General features: G+C 43.2%; 4 protein-coding genes across 4 annotated transcripts in view; 1 reads left to right on the plus strand and 3 right to left on the minus strand.

Moving 5' to 3' along the window:
- Positions 1 to 603: 603 nt before the first annotated feature.
- Positions 604 to 2,193, minus strand: SARC_03375 (purine-nucleoside phosphorylase). Its single transcript, XM_014302840.1, has 3 exons — positions 1,894 to 2,193; positions 1,277 to 1,650; positions 604 to 963 (listed from the first exon to the last, which is right to left on the minus strand). Exons 1-3 carry the CDS (start codon positions 2,093 to 2,095, stop codon positions 670 to 672), a joined length of 870 nt encoding a protein of 289 aa, XP_014158315.1. The 5' UTR covers positions 2,096 to 2,193; the 3' UTR covers positions 604 to 669.
- Positions 2,194 to 3,384: 1,191 nt separating this feature from the next.
- SARC_03376 (obg-like ATPase 1) lies at positions 3,385 to 12,267 on the plus strand. The gene is made up of 10 exons (XM_014302841.1): positions 3,385 to 3,611; positions 4,575 to 4,668; positions 5,478 to 5,543; positions 6,012 to 6,064; positions 6,336 to 6,479; positions 7,737 to 7,896; positions 8,387 to 8,547; positions 9,722 to 9,896; positions 10,346 to 10,449; positions 11,376 to 12,267. The coding sequence occupies exons 1-10, from the start codon at positions 3,525 to 3,527 to the stop codon at positions 11,532 to 11,534; spliced, it is 1,203 nt and encodes a 400-aa protein (XP_014158316.1). The 5' UTR covers positions 3,385 to 3,524; the 3' UTR covers positions 11,535 to 12,267.
- Positions 12,268 to 12,682: 415 nt separating this feature from the next.
- SARC_03377 (hypothetical protein) lies at positions 12,683 to 15,545 on the minus strand. Its single transcript, XM_014302842.1, has one exon. The coding sequence runs from the start codon at positions 15,305 to 15,307 to the stop codon at positions 12,839 to 12,841; it is 2,469 nt and encodes an 822-aa protein (XP_014158317.1). The 5' UTR covers positions 15,308 to 15,545; the 3' UTR covers positions 12,683 to 12,838.
- A 1,605-nt stretch (positions 15,546 to 17,150) lies between these two features.
- The window catches only part of SARC_03378 (golgi phosphoprotein 3), a gene marked incomplete at its 5' end in the record, with an annotated part of 6,372 nt that continues 476 nt past the window's right edge, over positions 17,151 to 23,046 (minus strand). The window contains 6 exons of the mRNA XM_014302843.1: positions 17,151 to 17,221; positions 17,783 to 17,886; positions 18,096 to 18,186; positions 18,922 to 19,062; positions 19,883 to 19,985; positions 20,952 to 21,139. Coding sequence (XP_014158318.1) covers positions 17,165 to 17,221; positions 17,783 to 17,886; positions 18,096 to 18,186; positions 18,922 to 19,062; positions 19,883 to 19,985; positions 20,952 to 21,139 — 684 coding nt within the window. The 3' untranslated portion in view covers positions 17,151 to 17,164. The remainder of the gene's footprint in view (positions 17,222 to 17,782; positions 17,887 to 18,095; positions 18,187 to 18,921; positions 19,063 to 19,882; positions 19,986 to 20,951; positions 21,140 to 23,046) is intronic.

A 23,046-nucleotide genomic window follows, 5' to 3' on the forward strand; every position in this document is an offset into this window, starting at 1 on the left:
TATATATATATATTTATATATTCATATATATACTTATATAATATATATATATATAATATGTTCACGAAGTGTCCATTGAAGAAGTCGATTGAAGTTCGCACCCCGAATCACGTTATTTGCTAACTCATTTCCAGAACTTCATCCTTTTCAAGAGAAGCGGACGATGATATTATCACGAGCATTCAAGTACTTTCGACGTGGTCGTCGGGTCGTGTGACAAACATTTTTGTAGCGCCTCGGGTGCCAAAAATTTCTTTAATCTTACGGACCCATACAATTAGTTGCCTGATTAATGTTGTGTATTCGTGCGCTGAATGGATTGTGCACTATTGTAATGGTGAGAACGTCGGGACAATCTAGTATTACTTATACATGAACCTAAGGCTGTCTATATCTAGATTAATATATTACTAAAATATTTACTGATTGAGAGTGCTGGATTGTGTCTCAAATTGAAATTGTTGGTCCTGCACCATTCTTATAGCGCCACATACCGACTTACGATATTTAGGTATTACGACAAACTCTTTCAAACTAGATTGACGAACGTATTATTACTAGCGACTTACGGTATAAAAGGTATTACGACAAGCTCTTTCTTACTCGTGCTCATACTTTAGAAATTGATTTATTCTGCACTCGAATTGGTGCTTGTTATATGGTTTTTTACTAAAAAGCACTCTTGATTAGGCCTGTAACCAGTTCCTGCATGTCCTTTGCCGTCTTATTAGCGGCTCCCAACACCTCGTCGTGTGTGGGTATATCGTGGCTGTCACGGCGAGTGATTACACAGTTGGTGACAAGGGTAAGCCCTACACATCGCATACCGCAGTGATGTGCGATCACGGCCTCAGGTGCGGTCGACATACCGACAGCGTCGGAGAAGGTGGCTAACATTCTCGCTTCAGCGGGCGTTTCATAGCAAGGTCCACTGTTGTACATGTATGTTCCTCTATGCATGACCTGGAACATGAGAAGTTGCGTAAATAGTTATTAAAGACTGAAACTGATTTATTCCTGATATCAAGCTTATGTATGTTGGCACAGACATTAATCTTAAGTTCGATACTTTAGATTTTGTGGGCAAAATCAAGTATGCGGATTCAAATGACTGGGCATAATGCGTGTGTTGTTGCGAGCGAGGTTCATTAGGTACTCCACTCCACTATTGTATATAATATGAATAATTCCGAACACACGTACACGATAGCGGAAATGAACAACGCATCAATGTACATCGACTACAGATCGCAGGCGCCTCCAAATTATTCCGTACCTTCGAAATACCAAGCTCCTGCGCAACCTCGTCAAGAGTATCAAGCAATTCCTCAGTGTAACACTGTCCGGTGGCGGGGAAACGGGGGCCCCAGCGGGCGTCATTAGGGCCTCTGAGGGGATTGTTTCCAGCGTTACCTACCCAATTGATGTGATCCTCGATGGCCATGATATCGCCTACGTTGTACTTTGGGTTCAAACCTCCGGCAGCGTTTGTAACTACAAGCAGCTCTGCGCCCATAAGTTTGGCTACACGGACGGGAAGGGTTACAGCGTACTGACTGTAGCCTTCGTACCAGTGGAATCGGCCACGCATGCACATTACCACGGTATCTCCGATCTTACCGAATACGGCCTCTCCAGCATGTCCTTCGACTAAGTAATTTAATGAGAAAATGATGCAAGTGAAGCTGAATAAAGCGATGGACAAACAATACTGCGAGGTAAAGAAAAAATGTTCAAACCTATCTCTGACTATTAACAAAGATAAGGTCATCACGCAACAGAAGGAGTGAGAAGTAAGGCATATACAATATGATGTTGTTCTGTGTGCCTAGCGCACAGAACAACAACTATAGTCCTGTGACAAACAATGACAACATATATATAGAAGCATACCGGTACTGACGGGGAAGTGAGGGATGTCTGTATAGCTGATTGCAATCTGATCTGAAAGAGTTTTGGATAGATGTTGTAAACCAGAACCGCAGATAATCAGTACGGAGGGCTTGCCTAGTGATTTTACCTTCTCCAAAAGATTGTCTGCGATCTCCTGGACAAGTTCGTAGGTGTAAGGGTTCACTTCCTGATGAGATGTCATGCTGGCTATAGTATTGGTAAACCGTTGGTTGTTGAGACTTAGAGATTGAGTCGAATATGATGAGTGGGCGTATCCTGCGGCTTCTTTATATATCGGCTTGTGTCTACAATTTTATCGACGTTGTACATAGTTGTTGTTGTTGTTTACTTATTTTGCCCTTTTTGCTTTATCTGCTTTTAGAAAATAGGAGCTGATAAACGATAAATATCCTAATAAGGTAATTTCTCATGTTTATGCTTTTTTATACTTTTGTTTAAAAAAAACACATGGTCCAATAGAAGGTCAAGGAACGTGAGGAATTATGTGGGCATCGGCAGAACCCGAGAACCGACGTGAGCGTTGGCCGTTGAGAAGATTTGAGTCTTGAGACGTGAGAACTGAGAGTTTAGAGACAATACTCTAAATAAAATATTGTATTTCTTTTTAAATTTTTATTACTATAGAGTGAACTGTGGTCTAGTTAAATAAATATTTACCGGAGAAGCTTGAACGTCAGAACGGAGACAAGGGGGTATTTTTGGTACTGAGTATAGATTAAAAAAAAGAAAAAGAAACTAAATTGACCAGTCCTCACTGTCTCCCCAGGCCCCACTCCCAGTCAGACTGTCAAGTGTCAGGCAGTCACATTGTCTGATTGTCCCAACTCCCCAGAGGCCCAGAGTCCAGACCCCAATCCCCACTCAACTCCTGACCTCGCAGCTCATATGAGTTATTTTACAACAACAACAACAATTTGATCTCGTAGCCTTCTTCTAAAAATTAGACAACACACAGTCACAGTGTCACACACACACCAGTCAGGCAGTCACAATGTTCAAAATCAAACTGTGAGAGTGCGAGAGACGGAGATAAATATTTAGAGAGAGAGCGAGAGAGAACTCAGAGGAGTCTCTGGGAGAGTTGAGTCACAGAGAGGGTCAGTGTTAGACTGTTTTAGGAATAGTCAGAGACGAGTACCGTAACCGAGACGGTGTGACGGTGTGAGCGAGCGAGAGTTAGCTGACTGAGAGTGAGCGAGAGCGAGAGAAGAGATTTCTCTGAGACTACTAGTCTTGACTTGAGTCGGAGAGACTGAGACTCTGAGACGAGTCTGGGACTGTGAGACTGTGAGTCCTACTGCTACTGCATGTTTACATATAAAATTAGGTCTTGTTTTATATATAAAAAATTACAACAAAAAAAACAAAAAAACAAAAAAATACCGCCTCACAACCGCAACTTATTATTACTCGGTCTGAAATTCTGAAAGTAAATAGAATCCGATGGCGGGAATACACACGTGAACGAACCACTGAACCTCGGTGTAAATAAATAAACATGAGCGGATCCCAGGAGAATATGTAGGATGGATACGTAGTGTTTAATATCATACTGATTAATTAAAGGTATCGTGCACAAGCAGTGGGCATACATACAGCCATAGTCGAACATGCCACCCAAAAAGAAAGTTGAAGCGGCAGCAGTCTCCGGGGCAGCTCGCTTCGGCCGAGTGAAGAATTCTTTGAAGTTCGGTCTGGTATGTGTTAGCAGATATGGAAGCCAGTTCAAGGCTATCTATCGTAAATGTACTGTATCCATAGATGTCTGATTCTACTAAACAGAGTTGGTATGGTTATTAACAAATTTTTTTCTCGTGGTGATGACATTGCTCTTCGATGGACAGTTTGCGTGTTAGACGCAAACACCTTCCAGACACAGGGCCCATTGAAGAGCAACATACGTGTATGTAAATACACACACACACGCATACACATATGTGCACACCCACACCCACTCACCCACCCACACCCACTCACCCACCCACCCACACACACCCACACACACACACACACACACACACACACATATATATATATATACATACACATACACACACACTACACACTACACACACATATAGCATACGCACACACACACACATATATACATGTATACATATATATACACTTACACATACTTATGTTTATATAAGTGTGTGCGTGTGTTTTGGGTTATTGTTTAGACGTGCCTTGTTTGCGATGCGAGTGTTCTTTTGTTACTTTGCTTGCGCTTGAGTACATATACTGCAGAAACACGTACAGTGAGGTGTATATTCTGTTTTTCTCCTACAAGTGGGGCATTTTAGGGCTCTTAGTGGGCGAGAAAACGCTATGGATTTCCTTAACAGTTATTTGATCCATTCTTGTGCATTTGTAGCCAAAGGTACCCTTACCCGATGGAGTGTATGCTCGGCACTTTTGTATTCCGGATATGGTAAACACCACTGTTTCCCACAGGATGTAGTATATGTATAGTCATACATAACTCCTCACTTTTCACCTGTCTACACCATCTACGCAAGATTCCTTTGAGCTGAGCCTACTCAATACAATACCAGGATCGTATCACTATGTCCTGCTAGCACCAGCATCCCCCCCCATTTTATCTTTAGAGGGTTTTCCGTTCACATACAACGAAACATTTCATCTGGTGCGTTCAGGTGGGACTCCCGAATGTGGGCAAATCGTCCCTGTTCAATCTGCTAACTGCGCAGAATGCGGAAGCCGCGAACTATCCCTTCTGCACGATCGAACGTATGTTATCGTAGCGTCGTGTGCGCATACGCATGCGGCATGATTGTACTTTACGCGTGGCCATGCCATTCACATAGCTACGCATGGTCATACCGTTCACATAGCGTTTCATAGCCCTGTCAATCCACAGAATATGTGCGTTGCGGTTTGGTTTAGTGTGAACGTATTGGAGTCAAATCAGTTACATCTCTGATTGCACAATGAAGGCGGACTTTCTGGGTAGCCTACACGAGCGTTTGTTCAGCGATGTTGTCTTCGCGTGTCATCCTGTTATTTGGATGTACTTCGTAGTGCAATACTATGGGCAGGGCACCCGCATGTGTGTTACGAGAGCCTGGTCTATACCATCTGTAATGTGAGGCTTGGAATTATTCGCATTCAGTCGACGACCCTAAAACCCTAAAACCTTAAAAACCTAAAACATGGTTTCTGGAGTCTCTGATCTTCTGCTGCGATCTCCGTTGCTTTGTTTTCCATTCACATAGTCCTATGCACAGTGACAATGTCTACACAACCACATATCCAGCGAACGGATGAGCAACGCCAATCCCACCATACCGCCAGGACTCCTTTGCCAGTTGCGCTGGCTGCTCTAATCTTTATTCCGTTCCATATTATTACTTCTCAATCCGTTAGTTGTACTAACGGGTCCAGCTTACTGATTGTTGTCTGAACAAGGCCGGGTTTGTATGTTCAGTGAACGGCTTGGGATGCCGATTGGCATACGCGTATGCTGCGGTGTACAATCTGCAGTGAATAAATGAACGCACAGTGTTTTGAAATACATCTTCTCTCTTCCAATCACACAGCCAATGAGTCACGGTGTGCCGTGCCTGATGACCGATACGACTACCTGTGCAGCATCTGGAAGCCTCGTACGTTGAGACTAGTTTGCGCTCTGGAGTGATATTATTCTAGTATGATTGCACGTGAGGGAACCTAAGTTGACACCAACTTGCACTCTCCAAGCTCACGCATGTTTAGACAGGATGTAGTATGCGTTGATGTTTGTGTACATCGAGGTTATAGCGTAGTGTGTGGCGTTATGGTGGTGTAAAAACTAGAGAGAGTATTAACACTCAAGGACGAATGCCCAGCGCGTGTAAATCCACCAGTTTGTAATCTGCTAGAAGTAGTCATACTACTTCTTATGGGTCTGTGTTAGGGTAGGTAAACGTACTAAGCTTGTAGTAGAACACATGGTGCCGATCCGATAACAAGTGCAGAATTCATATGCAATCGTAAATATGCCCGTGACCATGTAGCCTCATACCTGTTAAGTTGCGTGTTGTAACCCCATCCAATCGTCCGTCTCAGAGTTCATCTCATGGTGTCATATACAGCATCCGAGTACCCAGCCTACCTGCAGATCACCGACATTGCCGGCCTAGTGAAGGTATGGTGGGGATTCACAGTCGCTTTTTAATTGGGGGCGAGCGGTATCTCGCACAGACAGAACTCAGTACCACATACCGCCCCTCATGAAACGTGCCTAATGTACGCAACACGAACCCACACCCATAACAACGGACCAATCAACAGGCCAGAGACCTGAGTCCTCGTATGACACCTGCGAAATGTCAAGGATTCTATCACCCGGTCGCTACCCTCACAGACCGAGACTCACGTTAACGAACCGATGTTTGTCTGATTCTGTATTGTAACAGGGTGCCTCCGAAGGTAAGGGGCTGGGTAATGCCTTCTTATCGCATATCCAAGCGGTTGATGGCTACTTCCATATTGTGCGTGCGTTTGAAGATCCAGATGTCACACATGTAGACGATGGAATCGACCCAATCCGTGATGCCGAGGTATGTGTGTCGGGGCTTGTATGGGATCATGAAACATGCCTGCGTTATCTCATTGCACATGGTGCCATAATCGTAGGACGTATCAGCCAGTGTGTGCAAGGGCAGACGCATGTGTATGTACATAAGTGATGCAGAGTGCTTGCTTGCAAACCTACCGGTTGTGTACAGTAAACAGTTCGAGTGCCGAGTCTTTATGGAAGTATCTGATTCCATGGCTGTCCTGGTATACTTCAGATGTGTGGTTAGGAACGAACCCCCATGCCCCAACTCACAGCTCCCACACAACGCAACAGTATTGGCCACAGTTAGTGTGCTAGCGTGAGCATGCATAATGCGTTAGTGCGTATGCTATAGACTACCGTAGACCAATGGCGATGCCATGTGATGAGCTATTGAATGGATGAAAGTTCGGGACAATTCAATTGCCGCGTTCGTACTTTCTGTGTCAGATGCGTATTGAAGACCTGATATGTGGGTATGCTATGCCACATACATATGCCTGGCCTTTATGTCTCTGCTGGTGCACCTATATATGTCCCTCTGAATCTTCTGTCGAGGTGGTTACATAGCTAGCTGTTCCTAAGCACTGCAGTGACCATTTACGGATTGCAAGTAGGTTGGTGTATGCGCGCGTGTGCATGCGGGGCTCCGAGGCAGTGTATGGCTAATACCAACCTTCGCATGATAAAAAACGCGGGTGGGCACTTACTGTCAATCTGGTTGCGCGCGGCTATCGCTTGTTGGACGCCCGGCGATAGAATTGCAAGCCACACATTTCATAGTCAAAACTTTACATCACACAGGTTTAGCATGGTTACACCACTCATCGATGGAATTGCAAGCGTGCAGGCGCCACATATTTCATAGTCAAAACTTTACACAACACAGGTTTAGCATGGTTACACCACACCACTCACGACGATTCGGCATACAAAAGTAGAACTTATGCGCACTTTATGGTTTGCTGCCGAAAATATGATACTGATTTACATATAGACACACTAATCCGGCTGTTCAAAATGAGGATTAGGTTTTTGGGCCTACCATGCAGTTTGCTAAATGTTTTGTTGTCGGTATATACATTTGGGAATATCCACCAGACCATTCAGCATGAGCTGTGTCTCAAGGATCTTGATGCGTTGTCTAAGGCCTACAAGGCAGAGAAAGGTTCAAAATATGGGTTAGGTTTTTGGGCCAATCTTACAGTTATGATGCTAATTATTTTGTTGTCGATATACATTTGGGAATATCCACCAGACCATTCAACATGAGCTGTGTCTCAAGGATCTGGATGCGCTGTCTAAGGCCTACAAGGCAGAGGAAGTGGATGTCAAGAAGACTCAGGGCAGCAAGCTGTCACAGTTGTTCATTGACACCATGGAGAAGGTTAAGGTGATGCTTGAAAAGGATATCCCAGGTATGTGAATACATATCTATGTTGGAATATATAATGCTCTGTTCCTGTACGTTCTATTTGGAAGTAGTGTGATAGATTTCGAACATGTAGTACACATTTACAGTTTGTCCGTTCTACTGCGCCGCCACAATAATTGTCTTGACTTGTGATTCAATCACACAAAAAGTAAATATGTTAGAGCGCGACAGTTTTGCGTTTGGAGGGCATTCGTACACATACACAGTGGGAAGCGTGTCTGATATAATCCTATTGTGATGGAAAACTTATATTCACTTCTGAACATGCATCTCTATAGATAGATATTCGGAAGTGGTTGTTCACGCATTTAAACCATAGCCGTGCTACACACACACACACACACACACACACACACACACACATAATATATATATATATACACACACACACACACACATATATAAATATAAATAACTTCCAATATACATATCCCTTTCGTCTTTGCTGTGTCCCGCCAATCCTCTACCATTAGTCAGAGACGGTGAGTGGTCGTCGCCTGAGGTGGATATGATCAAGCGTAAGCTGCACACACTCATCACCACAAAGCCATGCATTTACTTGGTCAACCTGAGTGCCAAGGATTACATTCGCAAGAAGAACAAATGGCTGGTCAAGCTACACCAGTGGATCCAGGTGAGGTGGTAGCACATGCATGTAGCGTTCTAGAATGGTAGTAATGGGGGAGCATGGTGTAACAGCTGGGATTTGCTGAGGTTTGGCTGTAGGTATATGTGAGCTTACATTGGTATTGGTGTGCGATGCAGTTGAGAACAGAATAGCACAGCCACACACAGACATAGTATTGCGTGCTCTACTCTAACCGTGTATGTATTTCCATTACGTTAACTGTAAGACATACTATTGCGTGCTCTATTGTAACCGTGTATGTATTTCCATTACGTTAACTGTAAGACATACTATTGCGTGCTCTACTCTAACCGTGTATGTATTTTCTTCACGTTAACTGTAAGACATAGTATTGCGTGCTCTACTCTAACCGTGTATGTATTTCCTTCACGTTAACCGTAAGACATAGTATTGCGTGCTCTATTCTAACCGTGTATGTACTTCCATTACGTTAACTGTAAGACATACTATTGCGTACTCTACTCTAACCGTGTATGTATTTCCATTTCGTTAACTGTACGACATTATATTGCGTGCTCTACTCTAACCGTGTATGTACATTACATTAACTGTACGCTTGGGTGCACGGCGGAGGTTAGTTGATTTCGTTCTCTGTTGATCTGATATGTTTACGGCACTATACACATCGTGTGTAGATGGAATACATATAAACATCTATATGCACACTATGTTGAACTGTTATGGTTATGGCACTATACACATCATGTGTAGATAGAATATATATATACATCTATATGCACAGTGATGCATATACTCCCAAGGACTGACCTATTTGTGTATGGACAACGTTCAGAAACACGGTAGAGGCCAAATGATCCTGTTCAGAGAAGGAAGCAGCTAGGACCTGTGATGTCACAAATGAAGATTTATTGTATCCATGTTTAGCGATGGACATGTCATGTTCACATGAATGGAGGTATATTGCGCCTATGTTAAAAATGAAGATATATTATACCTATGTTTAGAATGAAGATATATTATACCCACGTTTAAAATGAAGATATATTATACCTATGTTTAGAATGAAGATATATTGTACCAATGTTTAGAATGAAGATATATTATACAAATGTTTAGATTGAAGATATATTATGTTTAGCGATGGACATGTCATGTCCACATGAACTAATATCTCCATTCATATGGACCATACACGCAGGCGCACGGGGGAGGTCAGATGATTCCGTTCAGCGTAGAATACGAACAAGAGCTTTGGGATCTGCGTGACGATGCGACAGCACTGGCCGAACAGGAGAAGGTCGCCAAGTCAGTGCTGCCCAAGGCCATAGTAAACGCCTACCACGAGCTCAACCTGATCCATTTTTTCACAGCAGGTGTGTTCGTAGTGTAGCTGGGTGTAGCCGTGGGGTGTTTAGTGCGCATGCAGAATCAGTGCTAGTTCACCGTATGAAAGGCCTTAGTTTGCTGGCAGAGGTTGAGAGACGACGGCACTGCGGGTACGAGAATACAGGTTGTGCACTTGTTGCTAGGCAACCCACGTTGCTTGGTTGTTAATTTCGCGTTGTTGTGTGTCAGGGTGCGAGAATACAGGTCGTGCACTTGTTGCTAGGCAACCCACGTTGCTTGGTTGTTAATTTCGCGTTGTTGTGTATCAGGGTGCGAGAATACAGGTTGTGCACTTGTTGCTAGGCAACCCACGTTGCTTGGTTGCTAATTTCGCGTTGTTGTGTATCAGGATGCGAGAATGCAGGCTGTACACTTGTTGCTAGGCAACAACCCACGTTGCTTGGTTGTTAATTCCGCGTTGTTGTGTATACGCCAGGTGAGAAAGAGGTGCGCTGCTGGACCGTGTACGGGGGTGCTGCTGCCCCTGCGGCTGCTGGTGTTATCCACACCGACTTTGAACGCGGCTTCATCAAAGCGGAGGTATGTTCGACGTAACGGGTTGGGTTGGGTATGCAGGATCACACGTGCCTGTGTTGACTGTTGCGTGTCTGTTTTGCAAGGGTTGCCGGTGTTTTGGTTGCCATAGCGATGGTCTATAAAGTGAACCAGGAACTCACGCTACAGGGCCGGTCCTAACTGTATCCGCACCGGTGCATCCCGCACGTGCGTAGAGAAGGAGAGCTTCACACAGCCAATCATACGGTCGTTGTTAGCGCTGGTATTTCTTTTCAGGGGCAGAATATATGAGAGTGACATACACAGCTTGTGGAGAGATATGCGCGTGTATAAGCGCATAGCAGGTTGCTTAGCAACCTCGCCAGTCCAAATATGGAGGCTTGATGAAATAGACTATTCTTTCACTATAATTATGTTGGGAGGCCAGCGAAGATACTCCATTCATCGCAGATTAAGTCAAGGCCGTACTTGTTAGATATGTATGCATATGTATTCCATTCATCGCAGATTAAGTCAAGGCCGTACTTGTTAGATATGTATGCATATGTATTCCATTCATCGCAGATCAAGACACCGTACTTGTTAGATATGTATGCATATGTATTCCATTCATCGCAAATTAAGTCAAAGCCGTACGTGTTAGATATGTATGCATATTCCATTCATCACAGATCAAGACACCGTACTTGAGTTCTTTTCAACCACCACACGCAGCATGATATGATAGACAGCATTTATTACTTTATTGATCCCAATCTCGTAGGCTGTGAGCATGATATGACAGAGCATCTAATGCTTTATTTACCCCAATCTCGTGGGTTGTGAGGATGATATGACAGATAGCATCTATATGACAGACAGCATCTAATACTTTATTTAACCCAATCTCGTAGGTTGTGAGCATGATATGACAGACAGCATCTATTACTTTATTTAACCCAATCTCGTAGGTTGTGAGCTTCGAGGATTTCAAAGAGCTCAACACCGGCAAGGGCATGGTGGCTATCAAAGAGGCAGGCAAGTACAAGCAAGAAGGCAAGCAGTACATTGTGCAGGACGGCGACATCATCCATTTCCAATTCAACGTAACCACCCAGAAGAAGAAATAAAGAACGGAACCACCCACAAGAAGAAATAAAGAACCGTCTGTAGGGTGGGTGCATTGATACACACGCACCCGTGCGGTTGTACGTCTGGTCAGACTGAGTGATTATCTACCAGCGGATGCTAGTCAATGACTTCATACGACTGGTATTTCTAATAGTCTTATGCGAGTACTACGCGTTGTAGATGTAGGTGTAGGTGTAGGTGCACCTCGCTACTTAAAAGTACTTGTACGGAACTACCGATGTATGTGCAGCCCTGCTCATCACGGAACAGTTTGAAGGTATCATCAATTGGGGATGTGGTGTGTTTGGCTATGCCCGATATGTCTCTAGAATACATGTAGGAGGTGTTGCTATGTTATAGTGCTGGGGCGCTCTTACTGTCTTATCGGATGTGTTACTATGGCAACAGTGCATCTATTCCTCACGCAGCTTGCTGTGCAAATGAGCCGCCGAAGGTGTGTGGTGCAACTATGGTGCAATGTACGGTCATCCTTATACCTCTCGCAATGGAACACAAGTCTGGTAGCCTTGTCGCATGCACTGTGCACGGACCCGATAGTATCAGGACATCTTGGTAGTGGGGTTTTCATCGCTCATGGGAGTACTAACAGAGTTTTTCCGGGTGTGTAAAACCCCGCTGCACCACATTCCGTTTGCAGACAGTGACCGCCTATCAGCCTCCTTGCTTGCGGCATGCATAACGAGCACGTGTGGACCAATAAATCAGACGCTAGTTTTTAAACTGCCCCGCCATTTTATTAACGTGCGAATGACTTGCTTTAGTTATTCACATGCATCTGCAAGCCCCTCCTATTTATTAACGTGCAAACGACATACCTTTGTTATTCACATGCATCTGCACCAAGGTCCATGACACATGCTGCGGGAGTACGTTCAAATAAAAGTATCAAGCTCGTTACAAAAAAAAATCAAAAGCGCAGGCGGAACTAGCTCTAGCATGCGGGTGTACGTCACTTTACATTGATATATGCCTATCTCTATAGGGTTTATCGTATATGAAGGAACGGTTGGGGTTTAAACGATTTGCGGTCGTTGTATACGATAGCCATTTGTGGACGTGGATGCATCCCGGGCTTCACAACACGGAGGTTGTTAAAATGTGCCCGAGATCAAAGAACAATATTTCACGTGGTGCAAGAATTTTTATCCAACTTCTGCCAATCTTTGTAGACTAAAAAGGTTATTTATAAACAGACTACACTTATGAACCACTAGCACTACCTCACAATACCATCACACAGTTTGCTGGTTCGAAAGGACGATTACGATCACCGACATGGACCTCAGAGCTTCAGCGTGATGAGGTATCGCGTGCGTACTTGCGACTCCGAATAAACCAAGAACTCGTCCTGGTAGAACGAACTGTCCACCTTAGTGTCCTTGGGTGCAGACTGCGGCACAGTCACCTGTTTCTTCTCCAAAGTTATGGGCTTCCAGCTGCCCGGCGTCATCCTACCCACCGCGTGAACAGAGTCACTTCCGGCCGGAGCAGCGCGGAGTGATGAGTCATCTTTGGTGATCTCGTGTGGCGTACCCAGGGCTGCTTCGGCCAGGAACATACAGGCGTATTTGCTTCCGTAGGCAGACGTGTAACTGCGTGATTTACTATTTTCCGCAGCCAGATAGATGCCTTTCCCTACTCGACCCCCGCTGTGTGGCATGATGCGCAAGCCATTGGTTAAAATGGGTGCCACAACCGCCAGGTTGGTACCGTGCCAGAGGAGTCGTCTGTTGTCCAAGGCATCGAATGCTTTATAACGGGAGCCTTCGCCCTCCCTATCCACAGTCCACACATCAAGCAACTGACTATTACCACTCTTGGTGACATCGAAATACTTCTGGATTGCCCTGTACACATTGCTGTTCGAATCCAAAGGCTTTAGGTCGGCCTTGAGACTGAGGTAGTGCTGATCTGCGGGATGGGGCACAATCTTTTTCGTAGGCTGGTTGACACTGATCTTGTCCATATTCTGCTGTGTCTCGTACATGTCACTGAGTATGTCGCACATGTCGAAGCGCTCCTGCAACTTCACAGCCGTATCGATGACTGGTGGGCGACTACGCCCGAAACTATGAGGTATAGTCGTGTAGAATAAGCTGGATAGCTCAGCGAGGCTTTCTCCGGCCTTTTTACTCGGTTTCGCCAGTCGATCTGATATACGCTGTAAAACATCCACACCTCGCTGAATTTGCTGCTGCGAGGGTACTCCCAGAGGCAACTTTTTTAGATCAAGGTTAAATTCATCGAGAGCGGCATTTCGTACGTCCGATGAAAATAGTGTCTGCACAAGGTCCAAGGTCTTGGCATCTAGTATGCTTGGCATGTATTCGATATCGGAATGTTCGGTTTTCATGGGGGTGTTCTCAGCAGTCTTGTTTGTATCGATTTCGACCGGTTGGTATTTGCCGAATTTCGGTTTGAACTCATCAGCGCCCCACGCATTACCGGTTTTGTCCTTGTATTTCTTGGAAAATGTAACCACAGCGTCTTCAAGTGTTGTCTCCGGGAACCATTTCGAGGTATTGCCCTTCAAAGCTTCTCCCACTCGTCCCCAGCGTGTCCAGACTCCATACTGACCAGATTTCTTGTGCTTATAAATGCTTACTTTGTAATACTTGTTGCTATTAGTGGAGCCAGTGATATCACACTGATTCATGACCGAATCATAGTACTCACCGTCGTCATCCGACACCACCTTGAAGTCTGCTGGCGTCTTACCAGCCACCACCACATCAACATCGACTTGACGGATGTTTCTAGCACTCGCTGCCAATTTTGGCGTAACGGGCTCGGGTTTCGCTGATTTTGGCTTTTTTACACTCTTCTTGACAGGCGTAGCCTTTTGGGTGCAAACCGGTGCAGTACGCGTGTGTTGCGGGGGCAATTTGTCCAAACTGGCGCCAGGTGGCAGTCTTCGGATATGTCTACTGGTGTGATTTGGGTGCACAACGTTTGTTTGTTTCATACGTATGAAGTCGACAGCATATACCCACATTCCAGAACTCACGCTTCGAAGATTGAAGTTCGAATTCATAATCGCCTCGCTGTACAATTGTTCGGTGTTCGTAGCGCCCTGAGGATCGTAGTTGTACCAACCAGTTGATTTTCCATCGATCCCATCATCCACCCAATACTGCCACATAACATTGTATCCCTGTAGCTTCGCATCAAAATTCTGGTGTATGTAGTAGTACTTGCTAGCGATAGGCGGGTCTTCGCGATCAGCCCAACTTAGTCCAGTTTTGGACTTGAATTTGGCATCATAGCTCTTGATAGCCTCCTCGAAATCCGTAAAGGACTCGACAAGCGCCGAACCCGCCGTGCCTGTCCGGCCCCATCGCGTGTAGATAACGATATCGCCATCGTCGGTTCCGTCATCAAGTTCAATCAGCTGGAGTACAAAGTATTTGTCGGTGTTGCTGGTGGCTTCAATGAAGACCAGCATTGCATCGTACGGTTCACCATTGTCATCAACAGCAATATCACCGCTGAGATTGCTAGCTGGATCAACAACCCCTAAGGCCTGGGTCGAGTTTACAGTTCCCTTCAGACCCGTTTTGCGCTTCTTAGTGCTATTCTTGGGTATAAACTTGGCTGCCCTTTTCTGGTTTCGAGGTGTCTGTGGCGCAGCTTTTGTCTTGGTCTTTGGCGCTGCCTTTTTTGCAGGGACCTTCTTCGCCACCACGGGCTCGGGCTCAGCTTTGGGTTTGGGTTTCGCCCGAGTGCTTCTACGCACACTTCCACTCATCATAGTATCAGACAGCTTGCAATAATTTTTTATCGGTCACTTTCCAGAAGTGATCTATAAGCTCGTTAAATAAAGTTAGATATATTTATTCGTCCAGCACAAAAAATGCGTGTTGAAGCGTCCCTGCCGGTGCGTATCAGAGTGTTATGTCTTCGGGGGTTGATGCTACTGCTCGTTTTGTACTCTAATTTCACATACGTTTCAGTTTTATGTAAATTTCACATAATTCCTATTTGAACGCTCGACAATATTTAGTTGACAGTTGTTTGTCCTTGACTTCTTTATTTATTTACCATCTCATGATTACCATCCTTCGTCGCCTTGTCGGCTTTCACAAAGTGTCTCGTTTCTGCACCTTCAACAAGAAGCTCGACAGCAACGTGCAACTTTACCGAGGGCGACACGAATCAGGATTGTGGAAAATGGTAAAACCAAAATTGAATCAATTGAAGTCAGTCAAGTCACTAACTCACTGATACGTACGAGCATTTTTATTGGCCGATCTATGATTTGCGGATATGCTTTTTAAAAAGAAATGGTTATTTTCCTGTTTTTGGAGTCGACTTCAATCTCCAAGTCCAATACGTTTTTTAAAAATACGTATAAATATACTAATATAGAGAGTATATATATCAGCACACTTCGTATTTGTGTGTAACGTTTACCTTGGATTGGTCCTATTTGTTTTACAAGGGCGCAATTTGTTGGATTTGAGGGGCTGTCGTTTTAAGAGCTTTATCATAACACAGACCTGGTTTAGTTCTAAATAGGGCAGACCTATTCTACCCACTTATACCTTATAGCGTTAAACGCATACGCTAATACCAGGACGAAATGTGGCGAGCGGCGCACTGGTGACTGGGCCTGACTGAGGCCACATACGGTCATACGCTCTGCCGAGACTTGTTGTCGTTGAGCGTCTGTGACTGCGAGTCAGTGACTCGGACTGTCTGACAGACTGATCTGTGTGTATTCAGTTTGAATAACTGTCCTATTTTGGTTAAAAAACAAAAACAAAAAAACAAACGTTATAATAAAGATGCAAAGAAAACAACTGTCTGAATTCTAAATATGTACTCGCTTTGGGTGAGTTCTTTTACCAACGCAGGGACAATCGCAGATCCAAGAGGGCATACAGTACACGAGTAGTCACATGCCACACCAGTAGAAGACCACATATGTGATATATATATGTGGTGCCGCAATGTAACAGCAATATGTCAGTACGTACTGATGTCTCAAGCGAATTTACCGATCTGCTCTCCGCTTACTGTACACATACCTGCTGAGATAGGGACCGCTCGAATTATGGCATCAATTCAGCGTATGAGGACACACCTTATAAAAAATATTCTAGTACTATTACCAATTTGACATATCTTCACGTCTAGTGATACGGGTGCACGGTACATACTAGTTCCATATACCCAAATAAGTGTTATATACTAGTTCCATATCCCCAAATAAGTGGGACATACTAGTTCCATATACCCAAATAAGTGTTATATACTAGTTCCATATCCCCAAATAAGTGGGACATACTAGTTCCATATCCCCAAATAAGTGGGACATACTAGTTCCATATCCCCAAATAAGTGGTACATACCAGTTCCATATCCCCAAATATGTCCGATCTTCACTACCAAGACCGGATCTGTACACCACACACTTGGACACTACGCAAACGTTCTGGACGATACTCTCAAGCTAAAATCCAAAATGTGAATATTATGTGTCGCCTTGTTTTATTTGTTCAGCAAAATATCGGCGTGACGCAATCAATGCGAAATGATTATTCGACGCCCATTACAGACTGTACCTGAAAAGTTAAAACCCCCACTAATCCATCTGCCTAATTGTTCATCGGCTGTTAAACGTCTCTACCACAGCCCACATGGGCTCGATCGCCCCGGCACGCTGTTTGATAGTATCGAGAAACGTGCAGAAGGTTAGTGGTTGATAGTACGGTGATGTAGGCCTGTAGACGTATGTCTAGAGCTTAACGATATTGCAACATGCACTAAGTCGAAGAGCAGATACACAGAGCAGCTAAGTTAGCAGCTAATTTTAAAATGAGACGTTCGGTGACGGGTACAGAAATATATACTACACGAATACGTTTTCAATTCATACATACTGCCCATGCAAATGGACATGTGAGAGGAATCGAGGTGAACATATATTCATATGCATTTCCGCATATTATGTTCCGATGATCGAATGTGCTCAAGGATGCTTAATTCGGCTTTCATAAACTGGACGAATTAAAGGGGAAAGCATATCACGCCACAAAGAGTAGTATTGCCCACACGTGCCTTTCCATGGACCGCTTTCAGCACACACACAGCTCACACCACAGCTTATCAGTGCTTCTACCCCTGGATCAACATTTAACAGCTTACCTGTGCTCCGACCTCTGGATCAACATTTAACAGCTTACCTGTGCTTCTACCTCTGGATCAACATTTAACAGCTTACCTGTGCTTCTACCTCTGGATCGACATTTAACAACTCCCGCACGCGGCGCATGGCAATCTCGTAGTCATCGTCCGATAGCGATTTGAAGGCGTTTTCCAGGACATCTGATAGTAAACGAACGATGAATGAAAGAGAAGTATGTAAGTCTGTGGCAAGTGCCCTCACTGAGTGAGATAAAGAGTCGTGCATGCAAACCATGGTTGGCGGAACAAGATAACCCCCGCCACACACATTCACTGAACGGGGCTCATGACTATCGGGCAGGCGGTGTAATGGGTTGAAAGGCCATTTAAAAGGCCCCTATCGTACACACCTGACGCGTGGGCAAGGTACACTAGCGCCAAGGCCCGTTTATCTATTCTCGAAATATCGTTTTGCCATTTGCCGAGCAGCGTATCTTGCACCTGTGATGGGGGGTGTTGAGTCGATATAAACGTTAGAGGCGAATGAGTTTTAGGGGTTAAATCTAAAACCCCCTAATACCCCTCGGTGTGGAGTTAACCCTGAAACCCTACAACATCTCGGTGTGGAGTTGTAATGAGTGTTAACGGCAAGAGTGCGTGATGTGGAGATGTGTTGGAGCGACGATAAGCGGATGATGACAATGGAATGGGCCAGCGATCAGGCAAAAGGAAAACGAAGCGAGTGCCTACAGAGGGGATATGTACGCAACTGCTGTGAAGACGTTATAAGACAGTGGTGCGGGTGACATTTGGCTCAGAGCATCAGACGTATGAGAGATAGTGTAAGAGAAAAGCTACACGGGTAGAGTGTTTTAGATCAATCAAAGGCAAATAGACATACGTACCTACGTGATAAGCTACAAGGGTAGAATGCATTAGGTCAATCACCGACAAATAGACATACGTAACTATGGGATAAGCTACAAGGGTAGAGTGTACTTGATCAATCAAAGGCAAATAGACATACGTAACTATGTGATAAGCTACAAGGGTAGGATGCATTAGGTCAATCACCAACAAATAGACATACGTAACTACGGGATAAGCTACATGGGTAGAGTGTACTTGATCAATCACCAACAAATAGACTTACATAAGCATGAGAAAAGTTACAATGGCAGAGTGCGTTAGATCAATCACCGGCAATCGGGTCTACAGCTACAGCTACAGACATACCCTCTTGATGACCTTTTCTTTACTAGTGGCTTCCACAACGGGATGTGTAGTGACGTCGAACAGGAAGAAGTTCTGCTTCTCGGTAGTAAGCACGCCCTTCTCCACGAGCGATTTCGATAACCTCTCACGCACATTCCTCAGCTGCACGCACAGGCCCACGGTGCGAGTGACACATGCAGAGGCACAGGGCCGGGGATGGGCAAAGGTGTATGTGTGCATGTGTATATAGGCAGTACGTACTGCAACACTACAGAGAGGAATACGAACCGTTGCTAAGCAACGAACAAGCAACAACAGCGGATCGGCAGAGTGGCGTGTCCATACACAGACCACGTGTGGTGGGAGGTCATCAGATCTATGAGAAGCTCTAGTACACCACTACAGAGACGGGCGAGCGCTGCACAACAGGCTTAGCGACTCATTCGCAAAGTTCGGTACTTTCCACATACACAGGGTCCTCTATACAGCATGCAGCAGACGTCACAACACAGATGCAAGAACCTAGATGATCGCACAACCGGTACATACACCATGTTAAAAGATAACAGCACACACACCATGTTAAAAGATAACAGCACACACGCCATGTTAAAAGATAACAGCAAACACGCCATGTTAAAAGATAGCAACACACACACCATGTTAAAAGATAACAGCACACACACCATGTTAAAAGATGGCGGCAAACACACCATGTTAATAGATGGCGACACACACACCACGTTAAAAGATAGCAGCACACACGCCATGTTAAAAGATAACAGCACACACACCATGTTAAAAGATAGCAGCACACACACCATGTTAAAAGATAGCAGCACACACACCATGTTAAAAGATAGCAGCACACACGCCATGTTAAAAGATAACAGCACACACACCATGTTAAAAGATAGCAGCACACACACCATGTTAAAAGATAGCAGCACACACACACTACACGTACTGATTGACCACACACCTGGTACTTCAGTTTTAAGGGGTTCCACGTCTCTCCTGATAGCAGCTCTACCCAGTATTCCACCGTTTCTTGCTCGCCGTTTACATCCGTGTCTTTGAGATGTCTGTATAGTATAGCAAGAAGTAATACGGATAGTCCCACAGCATGAGGCGGGTGGAGGAGAGAGAGAGAGACACACACCACTCTTTACACAGCGGGCATTTCTGTTGTGAGGTGTGCGTATGATTGCACCAGCGAATAGGACGCATTCTCTGCGCTCCCAGACGGAAGTGTGCGTGTGATAGGTACTTCATGCGTACGATGAGTCAGTTATCGGATTGATTTGTATAAGGCACAGATAGATTTATCCGAATGATCACGTCAAGACAAGGTTGGTACCGTCCGTAGCTCACGTACAGTACAGATACGCATGTCTTCATTGTGCACGGATACCAGAATACCAGGCAAAGGCTACGCATGACGCGTAGGAGTGCATATGGATGCGTATGCAGGGACATGCACGCACCAAACTAATAGAAGTAAACAGCGAACAAGGGCAGAGACATCGGCACTCCATGTGTATGTGAAATCGAGGCAGGCCATCACGTCCATTGACAGCCAAGTAACTCAAACCATACAACTACTAAACTCTAGCCCATTGGCATTACATATTCAAACCATACAACTACTATACTCTAGCCCATAGGCATCACATATTCAAACCCTACAACTACTATACTCTAGCCCATAGGCATCATGTATTCAAACCCTACAACTCCACTACCCTAGGCTACATGCACGACCGATTCGAACCATCAAAACCCTAGCATATATGCACCACCAACTCCAACTACCAAAACCCTAACCCACATGAACCACCAACTCAAACCCTACAACCCAAATACTTAATTCTTATGTACCACCAACTCAAACCATCAAAACCCTAACATAACTGAACCACCAACTCAAACCCTACAACCTTAGTCCACACGTACCATAAACTCGAAACCCTACAATCCAACTATCATAGCCCATATGCACCACCAATTCAAACTCTGCAACCCAAATACCCTAATCCACACGCACCTACCTTAATGTTTCGTCTAGAAGCACATCACCAGTGGGTGTCTCGTCCACCAACACCATCTTACGGTTCAACAGCGCACGTCGGCGATTGCCGGTCTTCTCCAGCTCCGCACGTTTTCGCAACCCAAGCTCAACGATGATGCACCCGCGCAGGCCCGCGGAGATGCAGTCATTCCAGAACGATGTATACCCCTAAGAAAAGAGGAGGTAACAATTGAGTTAGATAGAAATACTACAGGTGGTATGACCTGAGAACCGTATAGGCGTCAGGCAAGCTATAGGGGCACACAACACGCACACTATAAGGAAAAACGCACGTGAAATACAGACAAAACGGGGCGCATCCATATACAAATGTGAATGATAATGTCAATATAGATAGATACATACACACACATACACCCACATATATATATATTTATATAATATACATATTAATAAATATATACACACATATACATACATAGATACATATACAAATACATAAACGCACAGGCACACATATACGCAAACACACCCACACATATATATAAATTTATATGTATACATACATATTTATACGTATACATACATACATATATAAATATATATTTACACGTATACATACATATTTATACATAAAACATATATATATATATATATACATATATATATACATACATACATACATATATATATATATATAAAGACATATATATACATACACACACACACACATATATATATATATAAATATATATATAATTATATACTTACATACATACATATAAATATAAAACTGTATGCATGTAAGTAAATATTAAGATAAGTACTGAATGCACAGATGTATAAATATGTATAAATATAACAAATATGATATGTATATATGTATTCTCAAATATATATCATTTATATAAAATAGAAATCGAAACACATGAATATATATGTATACATATGATACGAACAAGCATATCTTTCTATATAATTTTAGATATATATATATCCATATACGACAAGATAATATACATATCCGTATACACATAGATACTTACATTCACACACACACACACACACAAACAGACACACGCATATATATATATATATACATATACATATATACACATATATACATACATACATACATACATATATATATATATATATATATATATATAGTGATATTGCCGTAGCAGGAGCGGTGAACCAACTTGCTACTACGGGAATATCACACAGCTGCGTTCTCTGGGTTCGATTTCCAAAAGTTTCTGGCTGTCGCAGCGCTACTGAGTTCAATTTTATGAATTCACAATATATCACAATATCGCAATATACCACAATATATCCCAATATAGCATAATATATATATATATATAACACAATATAACACAATATATCACATTATAACACAATATATATATATACATATATATATATATATATACATATACATGTATTTATTATATATATATATATATTAATATATGTATATATATATGTATATGTATATATGTATATGTATATGTATATATATATACATACATATTTAAATATATATATATAAATACATAGATATATATATATATATGTACATATATATATATATCACAATATCACAATATCACAATATCACAATATATATATATATATACATATATAAATATATATTTAAATACATATATATTTGATTTATGGATACAAAAGGATATAAGTGGTTACTAATGATTTATATATATATATGTATACATCACCACATACATCTCCACATACAGTTACCAACACTACCCCATACACACGTATATATACATACATATACATACATACACACACACACAAATATATATATATATATATATAGATTCTATGCACATACTCCTATGCACACACACGCACACACATACACACATACATACACGTGTACACAGTCACAGTCACAGTCACAGACACACACGCATACATATATATATATATATATATATATACATTCATATACGACGACACAGACACAGACACAGACACAGATACATACTTATATATATATATATATATATATATATATATATAGTATATACTATATATATATATATATACGTACGTACCTACACCTACACAACCGAGTACAC

The sequence above is a fragment of the Sphaeroforma arctica genome, assembly GCF_001186125.1.
Source record: "Sphaeroforma arctica JP610 unplaced genomic scaffold supercont1.170, whole genome shotgun sequence".
NCBI classification, from domain to species: Eukaryota; class Ichthyosporea; order Ichthyophonida; genus Sphaeroforma; species Sphaeroforma arctica.